We start from the raw sequence: 21,274 nt of genomic DNA, 5'->3' as shown, positions 1-21,274 counted from the left end.
ATTATTATAGTATTCTATAAAGCTGTCATTGCTTTATTATTTTTTATTTCAAAACTACACTTTATTTCAAAAGGGGAGAAAAAAATTTCCAAATAAATATATTTTAAGTCTAGTTTCTTCATTTATATACAGAGATTATTCAACTTTCCTAATAACATCCTTGAAGGCCCAATTAAAATACAATTTATACCCTGAGTCTTTCCCTGAACCCCCGGAGCTAGAAGTACTCCTTCTATCCTCTGAATTCTACAAGAACTTAGTATCAGCATGAGATAGAAGGACTGATGGCACAAGTGTGCAGAGGTGGGAAGTGTTAAGTTTAGCGGAGAAGAAGCAACAATCAGATTGGTCAGAGCTTCAGTTTGCAAGAGTGGCTACCATGTAGGTTTGATTCTGATTGTGCAAGAGGTTAAATGCCAAGTTAAAGGATTCAGCCTTCATTTGGCCACGGAAGGGTTTTCAAGCAGGACAGTGACAAAACAGAACTCTAGGAAGAGTGAGCAGATGGATTCAAGGCAGGAGAGTCTGTGGAGACCATTGAGAGGTTTTAACAAGAGCCTAAACTGGGACAGTGGCAGCTGGCAAGTGGCCTGCTTTGTCTTGCCTTTGCCCATTACATAGGGAGAGTTACTTTAAGCCAAAGAGAAACATAAAAACTATTTAATACTATGGCAAAACCTGTCCAAATAAATGTCACATGGAAGAAAAAGAGATTTGAGCTGACATGAAAGGTGAACCACAGGAAGCTGCCTCTGTAGGACCTGAACTCAGTCCCTTCAAGGACAGCAGCTGGGTAGACTCACTGGGCAGATGCCTCCAGTGAGCTTACCCCTAACATGCTGCTTCCCACCTCCTACCTAAAAGAGACGTCAGAGCTCAAAGACCTCCCAGGGCTTTGCTCGAAAGAAAGAGTCCCTTCAGATTTGCAGTGAAAACACATGGTCTGTGTTTCCACAGGTGGAGCTCTGTGGACAGTGAAGACAATTATTCATGTAATTCATTCTGGATCATAAATCCATACCAGGAATAAAAATTCTTACACATTGGATATTAGGAATCTTTTTATAGAGCACCCCAAGCAGTGTCCAAAAAGCTGATGAAATCAAATTATATGTCTGCCAATATGTGAACCAACTCTAATCACATCTCCAACAAAGTCATGATTTATGTTTAAAAGTATGAGCTCAAGGTCTTGTCACATCTTCTGAACCCTCCTCCAAAGATTAAATCCATTCAACAGAAAGTTGGCCTTAGGAAGAGCTTATTGAAAATTAGTTAATAATATACCATACACACATAACTGTCTATTTATTGAAATATTTGATAAGTCAGAAAACCAATTTTCAAAATCAGACACGCCTGATTTGTTTACGATATGTGATAATCAATTTCAACAATATCTCATCAGAAAAATAAAATAATTACATGCAACCAGATTCATATATTATGGTTTATCTGGCCTGATACGAATTACTAGAGAGGGAAGAGAAAAGCTTAAAAGCATCAGGTTTTAATTATTTCTCATATATAAACCTCAAAGCTATTTGTATGTAGATTCTTGGATATGTAAGTTATCCTATATTAAACAAGAAATCTAGAAAGGTAAGGTCACGTTTTACTTATCTCTCATCTCAAAGAGTTTTATAAAGCATCTATTATTCAAAGCCATCTGGCAGGACTATATTTAGACAAATGTAGGAGGCATTAAACCTCCCCCAGTATTCACCACTTGACCCATTTGGAGCCTGTGTTTCTTCACGAGAAAAATCTTGGTTCTGTAAAGCCCCAGTGTGGGAGGAGCAGACTCCTGTCAGATACCTCTCTTGAATATACAGTAAAGTGGCCGGCCTCCGTGTGCGGATGATCAAACTGTGAAACACTCCTTTCTCGCAGCTTGCTGGTTCCTGGTAACAGATTACAGAAAGCAGCTGGGCCCCAAGTGTGTTGTGCTCCAAAAAGGCCAAGATAGCAACTGTCAGAATCCAGCCCTTGTCATAGCACTCAGCCTGAGACGTCTGTCTCAGCATCATACTTCTAAAGTTGTTTACCCACTTCCAACTTTTTGCTAATATTCTAACTATAGAGGGGGGTTCCATTTCAGTACTGGAGCTGGTTGCTTCAAATGAAGCAGAATTGCCATATCAAATATTTTGTGGAGAGAGGTAGGCGGGAGTGAGTGTGTGTGTGTGTGTGTGTGTGTGTGTGTGTGTGTGTATGGAGAGAGAGATTGATTGGAGCCTGCTGTCCCTCTCAAGTGAAAAAACAAGCCTATAAAAATTGTGGTGTTTGCTTCTGTTAATGCTATCAGTTAAAGCTGCCTGGCAATTTGAGTCTAAATTCCATGGTGCATCATGGCTAGGGCAATGGAATCCAGACTTGATAGTGTAGTCAAAATTTGTTAAATGGTGAAGGGGAGGAGAGGGAAGGGGAACTCTGTCTGTCTTAGGTGGACGTGGATCTACGAGAGCCATTTAGAGGCAGGCTATTTTTTGTCTACAAGAAATCAGAAAATAAAACAATAGACCTTTTCTTTTCCTGCCTCAGAAGCGTCTGCTTTGCAGGACTACCACGAGGTTTAATTAATAAATGTATTTGCAGATTCTCTAAGGAAAGGCTAAGTTATGTAAGTGTTGTAATCTAGTACATTTTCATTTTTCATGAATAATTTACACCTCATGGTGAGAAACTTGGATAGAATTCTTTTGTATATCGCACCTAAAGACATAATATCAGTTCCAATTTCGTGCAGCTAAAGGGAAAATGTCAAGGGTCCTTATGTGGAACTTTACTGCCTGATGGATTGTCCTGCTTCTTATACCTCAAATCCCATCTTTTGCATTTTGATGAAATTTGGGGAGAATCTTTTCAGATTGAAAAGTCATATTCCCAGTAGTATTTTGGCTTTTGTTGATGATAATAAAATCACGCTCAGTTCTTCTAATTTTAGGTTTTCTCTTTTGAGCAGAATGAATATACAGTTCATCCTATATGTGTGTTTATTTCTAGCTCTAAATTTTTAAGGAAAGAGAACTAGCTGCAATGCAGGAATTCGGACCCCTTGTCAAGGTTGAGAGATGAATGGGGTCTCATTCTTGATAAAAGTTGCTAGGAACAGAGTAAAATTTTGATTCATAGGCATTTATCTCCCCAAGTTCTGCCACTGCTGCCTGCCTTCTCTCATTTTTACCTGCGTGTTTGGGGAAGCTGCCAGCCTTTCTGTGTGGGTGGACGGAGAGGAGAGATCCTCACTGCTTCCTGATAGGAAGGAGGAACAGCCAACTAACCTGACTGTTCCTCCGCTTACTGGATATGACGCCACTACATGTCAAAGACAATTGGCATTTTTAGGTCTGGTCTCTTAGCCCGTTCTAGCATTCCCTCTGGGGCACATCACTGGAAGCAATGGCTTCCAAGGTCAGACCTGTCTGAGTCTGCCAATCATTCTAGGGGCCACCAGTGTGGAGAGGTGCTAAAGATACCTAGGAGTTTCCTGCCTAGTCAGAGAGACATGAAGCAATGAGACAATGTCACAATATGAAATAGTCAAATACTCAAACATTACTGCATGGGAAGTAAGCTCCATGGCAGGGTCTTATCCCTAAAGGAGCTGGGGAGGTAGGTCTTGAGGGGTGTGTAGGACTTAGATAATGAACAGACGAGCTTCTTCCTTAAGTGTGAAACTTAAGGGGTGGAGATGGGGGTGGGGTAAGAGGAAAAGGAAACTGACACTTAAAAAATGTACCAGCATTATGCTTTATGTGTGTTCTCACATTTTACCCTATCAATCGTTCCTATTCTCCCCCTTTTACATGTGAGGAGATCGAGACTCAGATTTGGCCACAGCTCTAATCAGTAGTAGAGCCCCCATTTGACCTCAAGGCTATCTGACCTTGAAGTCAATGCTTCCCCGTTATCCCACATTCTTCCCCAGTAGCCTGTATGGTTCAGACAGGAGCTTCAGAATCAGTCTTGGACTTTATTCCATGGTAGAGGCAGATGGAGCACCTATTACTATGTCAGATCTAAAAAGAGGAGACACTGGCTCACATGGGCTTAATGACTTGCTTTTAGGCTGCAGTGAGTAGGAGAGTGAAAGGGAGGATGCATTTGGGCAGTACTAGAAAATTCAGTTGAGTAGGCCAAGAGGGATTAGGTTACTGAGCACCTTGACAGGCAAGATGAGAGCAGGACAGTGAAATGCTAAATGAGAGACTTGGAAACATTAATGTGCTTGAAGAGAGTGGATGGATATGAGCTGGGATAGGCTGAGCACAGGTTAACTGGTGAGGAAGCTAATTCATTGATGAAGTGATGAAATTGGGATAGAGAGAAAATATGGAGGGAGGATGAATAATTAAGAGTCAGAAAAATTCAAGGAGGCATTTTGATTCTTTGCTTTCCCAGGGCTCTTCAGCTTCTGTAGTACCTGTGGATTTTGCCAACTTCCACATCAACCTTCTCTGTAAGACATCTCTCTCAACGACTTACATAAAAACAATGGTTCTAGTCAACACATCTTCACTTTTATTTGTACTATAAAAGAAAATTTGTTGACTGGTATTTTTTGACATTGGTTTAGGAAAACCTACAGTTATTCTAGCACTTAAAATCCATCACATCTCAGCATTAGGTATAATATTCCGGAGCTTTTGGCCTGTCTGTTTTACTTTCAGTGATCAAATTCTACTATTCTCATCACTCTTCTTGCTCTGGAGTTTTCAGAGATCTCAGAGGTTATGTCAATGAGCTTCCTGTAATCAAATACAGACACTCTTCACTATTCACCACAATGCATTTCTGGAAGCAGCATCATTAAGTTGATGGTTGTAAAATGTCACTCATTCTCCCATAGTCACGGTTACATCAGGCATTGCAGGTCTGACCCAAGACCCACATGTACTACATCAAGGAGATGAAAGGCAATAAGTCGTAAGAGCAAATTTACCACAATCATGCCATAGCTCTACAATAACCTAAAAAAGGAAAATGATGATGCAAGTTACATTCTAAATTGGAATAAGAGCCCAGATCAGCAAGGTGGCTTATTCAAGTCACATAAATAATAAGAGAACCAGGACCAGAACCCAATTATCTGTGTCCTGCCTAGAGAAGTGCTTTTTACCTTTCACCACACTGCCTTCCCAAGAAAGTGCTTTCAATGATCAGTGAAGGGGCCCCAGAGTACTACAGAGCACGCAGACAGCTCAAAGATAACTCAAGCAGCTCTCCTTTATTAAGTACTTACCAAGTGCCAGACATTGTTCTAAGCCTTTCATATGAGTTATCTTATTAAAACCCAAAATGGCTCTGTTAGGGACTATTCTTATCCCCAATACATAGATGAGGAAACTGCAGTTTCGACAAGCTGAGAAACTTGGCCAAGATCATTATTTAAGCAGCAAAACCAGATTTAGAACTTTCCCCAAGCTCCAAATCTTCCATTTTACAATGAGAAGGACTTAAAATGGTTAAGTGACTTACTCAAGGTTACATAAGGGATTAGAAACTCATCTCATAACACCATGCTCAGTCTTCTTTCCCACTGTCAAACCACGAGCCAGAATGAATATGCTAGCTATGTAATTTTTTGAACAATCTTCCTTAGAATTTAGAAAGGTTTTTGAGGAATCAAAAAGATACCCAAGGATGTTAAACTTAATTCCTTCTTTTTCTCCAAATATTTTTTCCAGTAATAATTTCATAACTCTTCCATTAGTCATTCTTTCAATATTTGTCATTGTTATACCGAAATATTTGAAAGAGCCAGAGAACCACCCTAGTTATGAAGATTCAGGAGAAAAGGAATTGCTTGAATCAATTCCTATTGTTCATCTTCTTTTCTTTGCTCTTCCCTGACCTCTGCAACATTAAGGATGGCCTTGAACAAGGAAAGAAGTTAAACAGGGAAATCTAAGGAGTGTGTAAAAGAATGAGAAGAAAATCCCATTCTATCCCTTTGCCTTGGAAAAGGTGTTTAAGACTTGCTTTTTTTTTTTTTAACATAAGCTTATAATATGTCTTCTCATTCTTTCTGCTTTGTATGTGGGACCTATGTGAGAAGAGCTGAAGGCTTGAAAATTGAAGTATGGATGTTTATTAGACGAGACTCGGTGTGCAGAAGTGTCCATAAATAGTGGTTTTCTCTAAGCACAGTGATCAAAGAATTATTAGTAAATGCTATACCTTGTCAAAATATTCACGTTTTGTGGCTTAGCCTCGGAAATTAGAATAGGTGAAATACTACCAAGTGGTAACAGTGGCGTTACGTGCTTACTACCACTAGGCACTCATTAAATACATTATCTAATCTCACAACAACTTATGAGTTAGGGACAATGTTTGATTCCCACTACAGAGATGAGGACTACTAAGAATAAAAGATGTTGAATCACTTACCTGTGGTAAAACACCTATATCGCCTAGAAGCTGGGTTAGAACTGGGTCTAACTGTAAAGAATGGGATGTCCTGCCCATTATCATGGGATGTTAACTTTCTACTACAGTGAACACTGATCATCATAGGCTGCTGGCTGTGATGCTTTTACAATAAAATGTTTTAGTTTGAAAAATGATTAATATGAATTGACAGCCAAGACTTTCATGAAAAAATAAAGTCAGCCTATATTTACTTAATTGTCACTGACAGTTCAGGATATTCATATACATAAAGGGGAAAAGTGTATTTGACATTTTAAAACATCTTAATATCATCAAAATCAAATTTATTACTAATATATATGGAGTGCCATAGAGCTTATATAATATTTAAATGCACAATATTATTATTTGAATGCCTGTTTAAATAGAAGCTGAAACCAAATTTTATTTAGGATTATGAATCTTAAATATACTAAGGAAAGGGAGCCAACATTTATCAAAAATCACTATTATATATCAGACACTTTATATACATTATTTCATTTAACACTCAACAGAACCCTATGAAGTGTCTTATCCATTTTCCAGAGGAGAGAAAATCTTAAAGAATAATTTGCTTCAGATTCAAGCACGTAGGAAGTGGCTAAACAGTTTAGAACTCATGTTCACCTGCCTCCAAATCCTGTGCTTTTGTCTTCCACCATATTTGAATTAGATTGGAGCTTGTGGTCAATGTAGGATTGGGATGAAATTCTTTATGTGGTTCCCTTAAAAACTTCTAACTACTGAGGTTAACTATTGGTTTAAAAAGTTTTAACTATTTAAAAAGTTCTAGTGGAAGCAAACCTTTTTAAAGTCCAAGTTCAGTATCAGAAATGGCCTGAAAATATTGCTGGTTGATGAGACCAACACAGAAATTCAAATTTCAATCCAGTAAACAAGAGCTGGAAAGCAGATGGACGAGCACGCCATTTTACCCTTCCAGGGTGATAAACTGATAAGGAACTTCTGGCTGAAAAGAGTCTACCAAGAGGAGTCCTCTCATCCAGGACTTTCATTTCTTTAACTTTTTAAACAACAATAATTTTAAAAGAGAGATACTGTTTTTCTCCACTGTCTCCACAGAACCTTACCTTCATATCAGTCTCAGGTTAACTGAACATCACTAGTTGAGAATGAATGTTTTGGGCAGCCTGGAGGAGGCAGCTGTGAAAGGAGCGACTACAAAATTAATTTAGTTGTAAGTAAAACCACAGAGCTAAATCAGAAAGGGAGCCAGGAAATTTAATGACAATTCAGGCACGCAAAAAGAAAGAGCCAGGGACCCCATTTTGAAGACAAAAATTGGAAGGATAAAAAGAAGGGTGGGAGAGAGGGAAAGAAGGAAGAGGTTAAGTATTGGCAAGAAAGGGGAATAGGGAGTTAGTGTTTGATGGGTACAGAGTTTCAGTTTGGAATGAGGAAAAGTTCTGGAAATGGACAGTGAGGACGGTTACACAATGATGTGACTGTACTTAATGCTACTGAGCTGCACACTTAAAAATGGTTAAAATGGCAAATCTTATGCTATGCCTATTTACCACAATTTTTTAAATTGGGCAAAGAATATGAATAGACATTTCTCCAAAGAAGAAGGGATTAAGGATTGGAAAGAAAGAGCCTAATTGTAACTAGGTTTTTGTTTGATTAAATCTCATAGTATAAAATTATTCTTTTCACATTAAAAATTCCTTATTGTTGCCATTTTTCCCTTTAAGAGTTCTGTTTTCAGAAAGCAGGGAATTGAGTGCAAATGCAAATTTTTCCTCAGTGAACCATTTCTGTTAGAAGCTGGGTCTACCCTGAGATGCCAGGCCTTAACAAAAGCCCACTATTTACTCGGTGGCAATGCATCTTCACACTTTTTCTCAACAAATGTTTCTTAAGAGCCCACTATGTGTCATGTAAAATTCAGAATTGTGGGAATACAGTATTGAACAAAATAGTCCCTGTTCTCATGGGCCTTACATAGTAAGGCAGACAGGCAATAAACCAACATGCAAATACTTACAGTCAAAGTAATTATCATATAATAAGGATCATCTTGAAAAGCAGAGATGCTGAAAGAATGGGCCTAACCACCGAGCTTTGAGGGAGCAGTTAGTAATAAAGAAATAAAAGGGAACATAGGAGCTTTCTTCCCTTATGTATTTTCTTCCTTGGGTTTCCATTTTGCCATCTATTATACCATGATGTTTTGGCACTTCCTGGGGCGTTACTGGGGAGGACAGATGGTAACCTGGTTTAAATACTCACCACACTGCAGAGGTGTCAATGTGGTACAAGCAGAGTGAGAAAGCAAGGCTCAGAAGGGTCACAAAGCTGGTTGGTGGCACAGACAAGCCTCCTGAAATTCCACTCCAGGACTTTTTAACTTTTCCTTTGCACCATGATTTTACACACAATTGAATGGTTTTATTAATCTCTCTCTCTCTCTCTTTCTCTCCCTGACACACATACACAAACACACAGGCAAAGAACTAAAAAGGAAAAAAACTAAACAAAACAAATTTTTCTGGAAATTTTGTTAGATAGCAGTATATCTCACCAACTCAAGAAATGTGCAAGATGATTCCAGTACCCAAAGACATACTTCATGTCCTGTGAATAACATTCATCTTACCGTTCCTTTTACTGAGTCTTAGCATTTGGTTACTTTTCTGCCTTTAGTGTCTTAAAAGCCAGTTCTCAGAAGACTGAATTATACATTCTGCTCCACTGTTAAAATGAATACTACAGCCAAAATGTGCCCAGGATTCTAAGTCCAACATAATGGTAGTGGATACAAAAGGAGGGCACTGAGCAGAATTGGGGGCTTTATGTTGAATCCAACAAGATCTTGTTTCTGTGGTTTTTCTTGGCCTGAGTCTTCAATTTATTACTGGGAGAAAAACTCTATATTGAAAAAAGCTTTTAAAATTTCTTTTTTAGCTGTTGCATAAACTGTTTTTTAAAGGTATGAAAAAAGTTTTCTTAGATTCTACCTTCATGTTCAGAGGTCACCTTCAATGAAATTGCCTCAGATGTGGGCAGCCTATTTAATCTCACATAGCCTCACTTGCTACACATCTCACTGTGAATATTCTAAATGTAATATTTTCAGAAAAAATATTTTATGATCCTTTCTATAATGTTTTGGAATATCTTCTTAAATAATGTGCCCCAAATATTATTATATTCTTGTTTCTTCATATAGTAGAGGAATTTAGCCTTCTTTACTATGTGGACAGTCTCTAATTTTAAAAATGTTTGATTGTTCAAAATTCCCTTTGTTACTTGGTTTAGAATTCAAATAATTTTCCTACAGAGACAGTGACGGACTTGATGGTTAGGTCTCCAGGCTGGTCTACAATAGTTTAACTCATAACATTGCTCAACGATAATACATGGAACAGGCCAAACACCATGTTCACAGGTGTTTCTGTATCTCTGAGATTCAAGAAAGATGCCAAAAGCATATGCCTAACTCAAACTCCCAGACAGCGGTGTGTTAGGAAAGTCTTTCACCGTCTCCACCTGCTGGAGGTAGAGGAACCACAATCCATGGTGAATTCCATGACTGGAATGTTCATTGGGAAAGGTTTGTGGAGTTAGGAACATGATATACAGTGTAGAGTCAAGAATATCAGGTGATAAATAGGAAGATAAAAGCTGGGAGCTGTTCCTGGTCAGACACATTCTGTGAGTCAGACGCATCTACAGCACCCTCTTTCTCATTTTCCTGGATGCTACAGTTTGATCTGCCTACTTCTTTTTTCCTGCTGTTGCGTGGCCCTTCCAATCTAGGGTTTTGTTTTGTTTTGACATTTTCTGGCACCTGCAGAACAAACATGGTCTCATAGTTCCTCTCTTCCTGAACAAGCACACAACACTTCTGAATATGTTTTTGTTTTAGACATTTCTGTAGCATCAGGGGAAAGCACGAGGAATAAAAAGTCTTGCTCCATATCCTTTTACCTCCTTCCTCATTTATATCCTATAGGAGAAAATGTCACCCTTGGATGACGTTATGGATGGTTAGATCATCTGAGGACTAGATTCCCACCTCACCATGAAAGCAAGACAAATGTTCCTTGGAACTCCCTCAGAGGAGTTGGAATTGGCTGGGGCTGGGCCTGGCTGGAGAGAGGATCATGATCAAAGCCTGACTGCAATGCTCACAAGAGTCTGGATTGGTCCACATGTGACATGGACTCATGCGAGGAGTGGAATCTTATTCAAATCAAGAATTTCCATATATGTATTTTACCCAGATAATATAAATTGTCAATGTGTACCCTGGTCAGTAATCTTCAGTGAGGCCAATGTTATTGCCTTCCATGCAAACATTCAATTATTAACATTTTTAAATGAGAATTTTTCACATATTAGAAAGTATATCTAAGAATATTTTTGTTCAAATATCACAGAGTGGAAAATATTAGACAGAAATGAGTCATCAACAAAACGATTTGTCACTGAAAATAGAGGAATGAGAGCTTTGAATGTGAACTTTATATTAATGACAGAGAGCAAAACAACAATCCTGACTAAACTGCTCTTTAAGGTCTGCTAAATATTGTGGGCATTCCAACCAACCTCAGGTTGCTTTTCTCAAGAGTGAAACTGTTTGTCATATTTGAGAATTTTCTCCCACAACCCCAGTTGATGCCTTTTCTGTTTAAGTAAAAATCCATTTTGAAAACAAGTCAAATGTGGCATGAGACACTGCCCTCCCTCAGAACAATAATCCCCCCAAATAATGAATATGGCTATTTTTCAAAGCGTCTTTTCCTATACCACTAATTATCTTTGAACTTTTTATACAATTAAAGTTTACAAATAGTCATAAAATAGGCCAAAGTTCTTGAAAGTGTTCATTTATTGCTCTGATAATGTATGTTCACCAAGAGACCAAAGACATTTGCTTTTGACTTTAGTAATCCATACTATGATTAAGCACAGAATTATTTTGCAGCCAAAAATGAACAAATGTCCCTCTGCCTTTGCCCAGTTTGCTTCAACTAAAATACTTCACAAATTTCACCTCTCAGGCAAAATCAGAGAATTTCAGACAGTTGTGGCTGCCATGGAGAAGATGTGTAGAGTATTAGGGAGAAGAGGGAGAGAATATTAAATAGTGGAGAGACTGAAGGCGGGAGGAACGCCAATGGAGAGCAGTGAAGAGGCACATGTGTGACAGAATAAGAAGAAAACTGTGAATAAAGAAAAATATATTGGGATGGTGAGCAAGAAGCAAGCCTCCTTAGCTTTGCCATATTTTTAGAAAATTCCATTCAGCTTTGTATTTTTAAATTAATAATAAGTTTTGTTTAAGGAGACAGTGAAACATCCTTTCTTTAATTACTTCTAAGGAAACAAGGCCTTGTAACCATGGCAAAATATTTCTAAGAAATCTATCAAGTCTAGAAGTTTTCTTCAGGTAGCATTTTTGTTTATCTGCCATGTTTCTATACTCTGTGAGTGATTCTGCCCCCAACCTGGAATGTTTTTCCTTTTATCTACACATAAAATATGTAGGTGAGAGAATGGGGAAGAATGTTTATTTTTCTTGGATGTTCCTGAATCCTTAATTATCCTGAAAGGATGCAGAGATATATGTTGTCCAGGGCTTCTTTTCCTGCCTCCATTGCTATGTCGCATTTGTGAGTGGTCTGTTGGTCTTCTGTTGATGCCAACATTGTGGCATTGTGTCCTCAGTAAATCCTTTTTCCTTCAGCCTTCTGTGCAACCAACAGTCAATAAGTGCCCCCTATGTGCCCAACCCTATCCTAGACACTACAGATGTAAAGATGAATGAGACATTACCTTGTGCTTAACAAAACTCAGTTTTGTTTTGGACCCAGCAGCCCTTCTTGGAAATTTCCACTTGAGCTACCATGCTAGGGGTACCAGCTCCATTGAGAGTCCCTCAGATTTCAGTAAGGCCACACAAATATTTAACAGGTATATTTTATCTCTCTCTTCAAACTCAACATTACAAAGACAGTATTGGATGGCTATTCACAGGAGGATTTAACTAAAACATCCATTATTCCTCTTTTCTAACTGTTTTGTGGTTTGAATCCCTAGGAACAGTTGATCTTTTCACTGAAAAGTTTTTTCTATTAATTAAGCCAAGAAAGAAGAGTTCTTACTGAATTTACTATTGAGCTAACATTTTAAAAGATAATGCATCTTACATCCTTGAATCTTTGCAATGAACACATTTATATAAGAAGTGAGAACATTTCTAGAAGTCATCTAGAAGCTCACAATTTCAAAAATTATTCCTATGTCAGTTTCTGGAGATCAACCACAAGGTAGAAACCTCAGAAAGTATTGATCCTTCGTATGTCTGAAGCACTGAGGAAAGCACGGGGATTTCTTTTCTTCTTTTGCACCCTCTTGCTTGAGAACTGGTTAGTTCAGGTGTTGAGTTTATGGTGCTGATGCACTCAAATTCAGTGTTTCAGCCCCTGCAGGCTATTTTACCTTCAACTGAGTGCATTTCTCACTCTGGTCAGCTTTTTCAAGTGCCCACCAAGGGTAAGGGCATATGGATGGCTCAGCCTAAATCTATCATCATCTTGGAAGAGACAAGGCAACATGCATATTTTCTATCTGTTGAATCAGTCAAGGGAGGTACAGTGTTTTCTTCCTAGGTAGGGGGTGCCTGTTGGTCAAGCCTGCTATTCCTTTGGGAGAAAGCCAAATGTCTGAAAGTTGCAGGATTAACCCCTCATTAGACCTGCTCTCCTGATCCCACCTGGCAGTAGTGACTGCTGCCTCCCTTAATGTTGCCTACAGCATTGGCTGCTGCCCAGCCCAGGAAGCTAGCAATCCAGGCTTAGTGGATATCTCCTTCCAGAAAGTAAGGCTCAAAGAGAACACAAACCAACAGCTCAAAGCTGCATTAAGCCCAAAGATATATTTGACCCACACAGAGTTGTTTTCTATAATGTGAATTAGTTGCTAAATTTCCAGATTCTTTTGGAAAACAGAAAAGCCAAGCAACTTAGAGCCCAGGTTTCTGCAGGTAGCAATTGGCTGGAGCTAAGTAGCTGCTGCTCCCTTCCCTCTAGACGTGGGCCCTTCCTCTGCCACACTCCCTTCCTGACCCACTCACTTACGTACATTTCCTGCCTGGCCCAGTAGGCTTAGTATTCTGGTAGTACCCTAACCCAATCCTCTTTTTAATAAACTTGACTGCCATTGCACTACAAGTCAATGGTAGGCACTTCACTGAGCGTGCAGAGATTATTAAATGGCTGCTCACAACACATTTAACAGGAAAATAATCCATCTGATGTTCTTTGGGGCCATTCATGTTTGTATTCAATAAATAAATATTAGACTAATCATGTACTGCGTTCATATGGGAGTGATTTAAGGATGCAGATTAGGCAGAATCATGAGAGTCTTAAATCCAGCCACCTGGAGGAGATGCTCATTGATAAGTAGACACTATTGCAGCCAACTGATATTCTTGTTACAGATAATCTTATTACAGCTAGAGGGTCTACTAAAGATTTATGAATGCACTCATGATTTGAGATCAAGTATGTCTTTGTTTTAAAAATAGAATTGCCGATTTTGTGGGCATCAGCTATTCTCATTTTTGTGTGTACTCCTTTTAGTGGAAAAAGGAATTGAAATAATGGCTTCAGTTCAAGATTTTGATTTACCGTACAAGATTAGCTAGAATCTTATTTTAATAATTTAACCCCCTTCATTGTCATGGTTCTCTGTTATATAAAAAAAATACTTATTTGAGAGAGTCATCTAACAGGGAGATAAACAGAACTACATCTTGTTCAATATAATTTGATTTCTTTCCTATTGTATAGCTTGCAAGGGTTCTTCAGAAGCTGAAAGAGTGGACCTGTAATTGGGTAGGGCTTCTGTTGCTGTAAGCAGGCATGTTTGCAGTATCTGTCTGGAGGAGTCTGGGGTAGGACATGGTTGGCCACCCAGGCAAGGATGTCCTGGAGAGGGGCCTAGCAGCCCCACAAGTCCCTCAGCAATTTCTACCCATCTGGCTTCTCCCATCCAATTCTCCAGGCTCCATTTGCTCTAGGCCCCACCCCATTTCCAAGCTCCCAGGGGGGTTCTTGTGAGCACCGACCTCTGCTGGCACACGCTCTTGGAAGCACTCTTTCCCTTGGTCCCATGGCAGACTGTTACTGTGCCCTGGAGGGGCCTCCCAAGCCACGAGCAGAGTGAGGTAACATCTCTGAGCTGATCCTGGTTTGCACAAGCACTTGGTATGGTGTGCAAGCTAGTTAAAGCTGTTCGTGCTGTCTTTTCAGTGTCTGCAAAATATGACTGGCAATACTGTCCTAGCTCTTAAGGCTCTGGTAGAAATTTCTCAGTCTCCTGGAAAATCAAGGGAGCATCTCTTAAAATTAAAACAAAGATAATAAGGATGCTTCAGAGAGGGGACTTTGAGGGGACCCACTGTAATAGTGATTTCTCTGACTAACGTGTACTCTGACAGACCCCAGGAGGGTTTTCAGTTGCTCCTTTCAAGAAAACATGAGCTGCAGTGCCTGGAGGTTGAGGAAGGAACTTTGGATATCAGCCTTAGCTTTGATCATCGCAGGGCAGGAAGGGCGCCACTGACAGCCAGTCTATCAAGGTCACTGTGGTGAACTGTGGTTCAATAACCATTTTTTTAAATGGACAAGCTCAGGATTAGGGCTTGTCAGTATGAGATTTGAAGCCCATGTTCCAGGGCCTGCTCTTTTAGGAATGCATGTTTTGTTACCTATATTGAAATATTCAGGCACCTTCTGAAGCTTTTGATCCTCCTGCCTATTAAAATTACAATGGAGATTGAGGAAGTTTTTATGCACAGAACATATTTTATATGTCCATAGAGAATTGGTATTGAAGAAAATCTCTAAGGAGAGTCAACAGGGAAACACACAAAACGTACCTACTACTCTTTAAATTATGTTTCTTTGGTGTGAATTAAAAATATAATCTGACTAAAGAAAAGCCCTATTAAAAACTAGACAGAAGATCCCTCTTTCCCTCAAAAGGGCTTCTCCACCCCCCACCCCACACCGCTCAACACACACTTGGCTCTCCTCTTCCCTGCACAGGTATCCTTCTGGCTGGGAACTGTCCTGCCTTCCCCATGGGCCCTAGAGCCTGTAACATCATATGTCTTCTAACATCAGAAGCAGCCATCAAATGGGCAATAGTTAAATAAGAGGCACTCAGTTGGTAACTGTTCCTCATCAGGATTCCTGTTCTGTCTGTATTTCCAGAGTGTATTTCACCCCAGGGTACACTTAATTCAGACTGTACCAGCAAGCTATATTTCTCAGAAAAAAATTTAATAAGCAAAAGATATTTTCAAGAAAAATGCTACCATCAGAAAATGAAACACTCAAAGCTTTCCTACCTCTAAGATCAAATCTCTTGAACTTCTTGAAGCTCACAGCTGCTAGGAACGTAATTCATTCTTTGACACCATATTGATAGTCCACAAGAGAGCAAAAGACATAGACTAGGGTATGGCCAGAGTTTTCTGGCCCAGATGCCAGGCAGCAGTGACAGCAAAGACTTTGGTGTACCAGAGGTCATTTTTATTTGTTTTTATCCATATAATGGGTCGTGAGTAGGCTTGGGTAGAAGGAAAAAGCAGTCTGGGTGAGTCCAGTTAATGCCTTTAGGTAACTTCAAGGCTGATTTACAGTTCAGTTAAACCTGGACAGTCATACATGTCTCGTTGTCAAATCCAAGTCCAAAGTATTGTTGTAACTAATTTCTGTAATACACATTTGCCCATTGCTAGACTTTCTGTAAAATACTTTTCTTTCCAGGTGGTTAGGAATTTCATTCTATATGGCATTTTAGTTTCAGTTAATAAGCAAAAACGTGAATATATTCTATAATATATATTATTATATATCAACTTAAGAAACTGCAAGATGTTTTTCCCATAAATAGTTTAGAGAGACTCTTGCTAAAGTAAAAGGAAAGAAAAAGAAAAACAGGACATGATTTGACATCCTCGGGCACATTCTTATTTGGAAATCTTACAGACAGTGTTGAAGCTAAGGGATGAAATAGAATAATTCCTATTTAATAATCTAAATAATCAAATATCTAAAACTAAAAATGAAGTTATAACCATCTGAATAATTTGAATATTAGCTATTCACAATAACTGTTCAAAGATACTATAATATTTACATATAAAATCATTATATCTCATTATTACTTTTATTTGTCTATCAGTACACAAGACAAAGAATGCTATTTTTCCCAAGTAATTTTAAATTCCTAGGAATTTTTAAAAAATAAGAATGATCTTACCAGAAGTTTTGAGTTTCCATTTAGTATAAATATTTAATATAAATGAGTTCTTCCTCTATTTTTATCAATTCCATCCACATCTGTATGTTCCAATAAAATAAAAGATACTCATATTTATTTCATGGGAGAAACTGAGTGTATGTACTAAAACTGTTTTATATAAACTGCAGGAGCACTCAAAGGGAACAATATCCATTTGTATGAATTCTGACATGGGATAAGAAATTATACTTGTAGAAATGAGGCTTTTATTGGGAATTGGATTCCAGTGTGCAGGAATATTAGCTGACCTTGACCATAAAGAATTTTTACTGGTTATTCCCTTAACAAAGACTCTTGGCTCTTTAATAAATAAACATTTTTGTTAACTAATTGCACAAAGTTTGGTCAAAGCATTGCACAAAGAATAAGTATTTTTGTTAGAATGTGTTAAAAGCTTGGCTTTTAAGTTTGACCTTTAGTGAGCTGGGTCACACAGGGAAACTCATTGTCCTTAGCAAAGTGTGGAGTTGGAAATGAACTTAGGGATCAGACTGCAGGGACAACGGTTTGCATTTGATAGTTTAGCTTTACGTGTGCTTCTGGATTTATTAAGAATGTTTTAACTGTTTTATTTGAATGTTATCCCTTTTTCTCTTTAATAGGGGATATTTAAACATTCCCTGAATTTGAAACTGGTTGTTCTTATATCTTGAGAACAAAATTACTTTTGATGGGAACACATCTTTGAATTATAAATGCAAGTTGATAAATAAATAATACTTAATTTACTGTGCATTTTAAAATATTTACATTTAAACCTTACAAACAACTTTTCACTTACAAACTAATTCTCTTATCAGACTTCCAGATCACCTTAGCAAATATTAATTGAACAATAATGTGAACATATAATAAAGAGATATGAAGCAAAAACTAAAACAGGAGATTAGAGTCTAAACAGAGTGCATGCCCACATATATGCTGTCACAATTTTACAGAAAATACTGTGCATATGAATCATTTTTACAGTGGCCATGTAGCAGAAGTACTTAAGTGTAAAATTTTTCAGCATGAAGGGTGGGGATTGTGCAAAATTATAATTGCACCAAAATTATGAGAAATTGAAGAAAATTCCTATTTTTAAATGTCTATTTTCAAAGAGTAAAACTTAAACTTGGTATTTTCCCCCACAGAAGGATATCTAAATCATGCTTGTCTTTTTCTTTAACAGATAATTCTGAAATAATCAGCAGAAACGGAATGGAATGCCAAGAATCTGCATTGAGAATAACTAAACATTGTTACTGTACATACTATCCTGTTTCCTCCTCAATAGAATTGCCACAAACTGCATGCTAAATAAAGATTTAGTTCTTCTGGACAGACCACAACTCTAAGAAGCTAGTGCTGCTATATCATATATGAGTATTAAATATGGTATGCTTAGTATATTCCAACCTAAGATAGTTAACTACCTGAGACCAGCTGTGATGTTTAAAGACATAAAGGATAAAGTTTACTTTTAAAGGGTTTCTAAACATAGTTTCTGTCCTAGGAATATTGTCTTATCTCCATAACTATAGCTGATGCAGAAAGTCCAACCAGTTTACTCATTTCGACTCAGAATATTTCCAAGTTAGCAATAAACAATTAGCGTTAGTTTAAAAACCTATTCCAAGGGCAGGTTCGATTCTAACTCCGATTACTGTTATTTCATTGACCCACTGGATCAAAGGGTATGTTTCACTTCTTGACGACATGAATGCTGCAGCAAAGAGGAGAAGTGAAGTAAAACCGATACCTGTCCTGCAGGTCTAAAATCTGAATGGAAATTCAAGCACAAGGACTGGGGACACATCAAAGTGTGGGATTTGGTTTGCCTGGAGATGCCACGTTGAATCATGTGATTCTAGAGTAACATTAACTAGATTGATAAAGAAACTTTGCACGGTATGAGCTTCATACCCCACCAAACAAAGTCTTGAAGGTATTATTTTACAAGTATATTTTTAAAGTTGTTTTATAAGAGAGACTTTGTAGAAGTGCCTAGATTTTGCCAGACTTCATCCAGCTTGACAAGAATGAGAGGCCCATGCCAACAGTCTAATCTAAGGGATTAGTCTTTCAAACTCACCATCCGGTTGCCTGTTACAGAATAACTCTTAAAAACTAAAAACCTAGTCAAACAAGGAAGCTGTAGGTGAGGAGATCTGTATAATATTCTAATTTAAGTAAGTTTGAGTTTAGTCACTGAAAATTTGACTGTGACTTTAATCTAAATTACTATGTAAACAAAAAGTAGATAGTTTCACTTTTTAAAAAATCCATTACTGTTTTGCATTTCAAAAGTTGGCTTAAAGGGTTGTAACTGACTACAGCATGGAAAAAATAGTTCTTTTAATTCTTTCACCTTAAAGCATATTTTATGTCTCAAAAGTATAAAAAACTTTAATACAAGTACATACATATTATATATACACATACATATATATACTATATATGGATGAAACATATTTTAATGTTGTTTACTTTTTTAAATACTTGGTTGATCTTCAAGGTAATAGCGATACAATTAAATTTTGTTCAGAAAGTTTGTTTTAAAGTTTATTTTAAGCACTATCGTACCAAATATTTCATATTTCACATTTTATATGTTGCACATAGCCTTTACAGTACCTACATAGTTTTTAAATTATTGTTTAAAAAACAAAACAGCTGTTATAAATGAATATTATGTATAATTGTTTAAAACATCCATTTTCTTTGTGAACATTTTAGTGATTGAAGTATTTTGACTTTTGAGATTGAATGTAAAATATTTTTAAATTTTGACATCACCGCCTGTTCCGAAAACTAGATGCACCAACCATATCATTTTTATTTGAGAAAAAAGAAATCTGCCATTTTAATTATTGTTGGTCAAAGTCTAATGACTATCTTATATCATAGATTTGATAACCCTGTCAAAAGAAAATCACATTCTAAGTGTAATCTTACATAGTGCTTGTATTGTTGCATTTGTTTTAATTTGTGGGAAAGTATTGTATCTAACTTGTATTTCTTTGGTAGTTTCATCTTTATGTATTATTGATATTTGTAATTTTCTCAACTATAACAATGTAGTTATGCTACAACTTGCCTACAACATTCAAACTTATTTTCTTTTTTCTTTGTTAATTCACTTAAATTCATTGAAAACATAGTATACATTACTAAAAGGTAAATTATGGGAATCACTGAAATATTTTTGTAGACTAATTGTTGTAACATTGTCTTTCTTTTTTTCTTTTGTTTCATGATTTTAATTTTAAGAATTATTAGCACACGACTATTTTCAGCCCTTTAATAACGGAGCATCAAAACATCACCTTATCCCCAAGCCAACATAGAAGACTGTATTTTTACTATGAGATCCATTTTCCAGAGTCGTGATTATAATATGCAAAGAGTCATAAATATGCCATTTACAATAAGGAGGAGGCAAGGCAAATGCATAGATGTACAAATATATGTACAACAGATTTTGCTTTTTATTTATTTATAATGTAATTTTATAGAATAATTCTGGGATTTGAGAGGATCTAAAACTATTTTTCTGTATAAATATTATTTGCCAAAAGTTTGTTTATATTCAGAAGTCTGACTATGATGAATAAATCTTAAATGCTTTGTTTAATTACAAAAACAAAATCACCAATATCCAAGACATGAAGATAGTAATTCAACAAATACTGTAGTTAAGAGACGAACTCGCCACTTGTATGGGAACTACATTTCACTCTTGGTTTTCAGGATATAACAGCACTTCACCGAAATATTCTTTCGGCCACATCACTGGTAACATTTCTACTAAATCTTTCTGTAACACTTAAAGAATTCCTTCATTCATTACCTTACAGTGTAAACAGGAGTCTAATTTGTATCAATTCTATGTTTTGGTTGTAATATTCAGTTCACTCACCAATGTACAACCAATGAAATAAAAGAAGCATTTAAAAGGATTTCTAGTCTTTCTCCTTTTTGTGTCGAGACAGATTAATAATTAGCCAGACAAAATGGGTTTTACATTCACATAGATAACATTTGGTAACTTCAAAAAAGACCAAGCTCTTGGTCTTCAAATGAGAGCCTGAAGGTTTTTGCTTTTGGTTTTGGCTTTTTAACAGTAAGAAAAACAATTTAAAAGAATCATTTTAGAAGTATTTTTAGTATTCTTTAAAATTAGAAATAAAGATAAATCCCACCACTCAGCCCTCTTCTTTGGCATTCTGCCTTAATGCGAAGAGATGTGAACATCAGTAACCGAATGGGGAACAAAATATCAGCTTCATGAACAGATGAAAAAGTGTCCATGAATCCATAAGACAGACTCCTAGTAAGAGCCTGACTGGACAACACGTCTTAGACCTGAGGCTGGAGAAAGAGGCAGGCTGGTTAGTTCTGTTCTTTGCAGACACCCGGGTCAGGTGGACGAAGGAGAGAACAAGAGCTAAGCATCATACCTGAGGGCAGGTGTTCAACAAAGAGAGTCCCCCTGAGAGCTGGTGTGTACCTTCTCAGACTT

The 21,274-nt window shown here is 37.3% G+C and overlaps 1 protein-coding gene across 6 annotated transcripts in view; it reads left to right on the top strand.

Annotated features, from left to right (window-relative positions):
- MBNL2 (muscleblind like splicing regulator 2) overlaps window positions 1-20,711 on the top strand; it is a 153,860-nt gene extending 133,149 nt beyond the window's left edge. For all 6 annotated transcript variants that reach the window (XM_046664003.1, XM_046663999.1, XM_046664001.1 and 3 more), the window contains one exon: window positions 17,942-20,711. In XM_046664003.1, the coding sequence (XP_046519959.1) occupies window positions 17,942-17,956 (15 nt within the window). In that variant the 3' untranslated portion in view covers window positions 17,957-20,711. The remainder of the gene's footprint in view (window positions 1-17,941) is intronic.
- The last annotated feature ends 563 nt before the right edge of the window (window positions 20,712-21,274 follow it).

The sequence above is a fragment of the Equus quagga genome, chromosome 6 (assembly GCF_021613505.1).
Source record: "Equus quagga isolate Etosha38 chromosome 6, UCLA_HA_Equagga_1.0, whole genome shotgun sequence".
Lineage (NCBI taxonomy): Eukaryota > Metazoa > Chordata > Mammalia > Perissodactyla > Equidae > Equus > Equus quagga.
The sequence above is the reverse complement of the archived record's forward strand: the minus strand, read 5'-3'. Positions and strand labels throughout refer to the sequence as shown.